At 34.1% G+C, this 1224-nt stretch overlaps 1 protein-coding gene across 1 annotated transcript; it reads right to left on the reverse strand.

Moving 5' to 3' along the window:
* Window positions 1–205: 205 nt before the first annotated feature.
* LOC107736135 (PI-PLC X domain-containing protein 1-like) lies at window positions 206–1120 on the reverse strand (the record flags this gene model as incomplete). Its single annotated transcript, XM_016547627.1, has 4 exons — window positions 1085–1120; window positions 772–908; window positions 456–584; window positions 206–361 (listed from the first exon to the last, which is right to left on the reverse strand). Coding segments are annotated over exons 2-4 (408 nt in total), but the record flags the coding sequence as incomplete, so codon positions are not given.
* Window positions 1121–1224: the final 104 nt, after the last annotated feature.

Here is a 1224-nt window from a genome sequence, read left to right on the forward strand (position 1 = left end):
TCATGTGACACTGAAGACTGGAGTAATGGCTGCTGAAAACTCAGCCATCACAGGAATAAATGGCATTTTAAAATCTATTAAAATAGAAAACAGTTCTTTGTTTTGTAATAATATTTCACATTATACTGTTCTTACTGTTTGATCAAATAAATGCAGCCTTGCTGAGAATTAGCAATTGATAATTAGCATGCTGAGAGTTTCTCACGTTGCAAGGGCACAGCTTAGAGCCAAAGATTTTCTTCAGAGAATAGATGAATTCCTCATGCCATTTATAATCCAGTCCTTCAAAATGACTACAAGCCAGGATGATTATTTCTTTGGGATGAGATTCAAGCCATGAAGCAACTGTCTGTAGTGTTTCCTACAAAACACAACATGTTAAAAATCAGAAAATGTACAAAACGAATAAATGGCAAATTTGAATAGCTAATTCATTTCAACACTCATGTACTTACAACGACCGTTGCATGTGTGTAAATGACATGAGTGAAGTAAAGTTCATTGGAAGAATCATACTGTTTGTGGGCAATTCGAAGATCAAAGTATCGAATGCCTGCTGTAAGTTGCTCCACAATGGTTTGGACCTGATTAATTTATAACACAATAAAGGGCTTTGATACAATGGTACAAATACATTTCTCATGTAAAAACGCATGAATTTGCACAAGACATAAACTCACTCTTTGAGAGCTAAGGGAGAGACACTTTGTTCTGTCTCTGCTATGAGATAGTAAGCATTGTAAGCAGTCAAAATAATATAATTAAGCCTGCCTGAGTGGTAGCCCATCTGTAAATAGCTGGCCGTGTGAAACAGCAGAAAACTCCATCCAGTAACCTAAATGTGTCTGACTCAGATCGGAGCAGAGGAGAAGTGATATCCAGACAGTAGCTCATTGCATCATGGCTACCTGAAAACAAATGAGGGTTCATTATTGTCTGCATTGATAAGGATGTTTCACACACAAAACACATATGCAATAATATATTAAATAAATCGTAAAATATTATAAAATTACATAAATTAAATAACATTTAATAAATTCATTTATTAGTTTTAATTTCAAAATCATAAAAAAAAATTAACTGAAACTTCCTTGTGGTCCACATGGGCTATGGAGGCTCATTTCCGCTAAATATAATAATATTCCGCCTAAATAACTAAATATATAAATACATCTTTGTGAGACAAAAAGTCGCAATTAGCTGAATTTCGAGATGTAAACA

This window comes from Sinocyclocheilus rhinocerous, unplaced genomic scaffold (genome assembly GCF_001515625.1).
Source record: "Sinocyclocheilus rhinocerous isolate Xijiao unplaced genomic scaffold, SAMN03320098_v1.1 C36510140, whole genome shotgun sequence".
Classification (NCBI taxonomy): Eukaryota; Metazoa; Chordata; class Actinopteri; order Cypriniformes; family Cyprinidae; genus Sinocyclocheilus; species Sinocyclocheilus rhinocerous.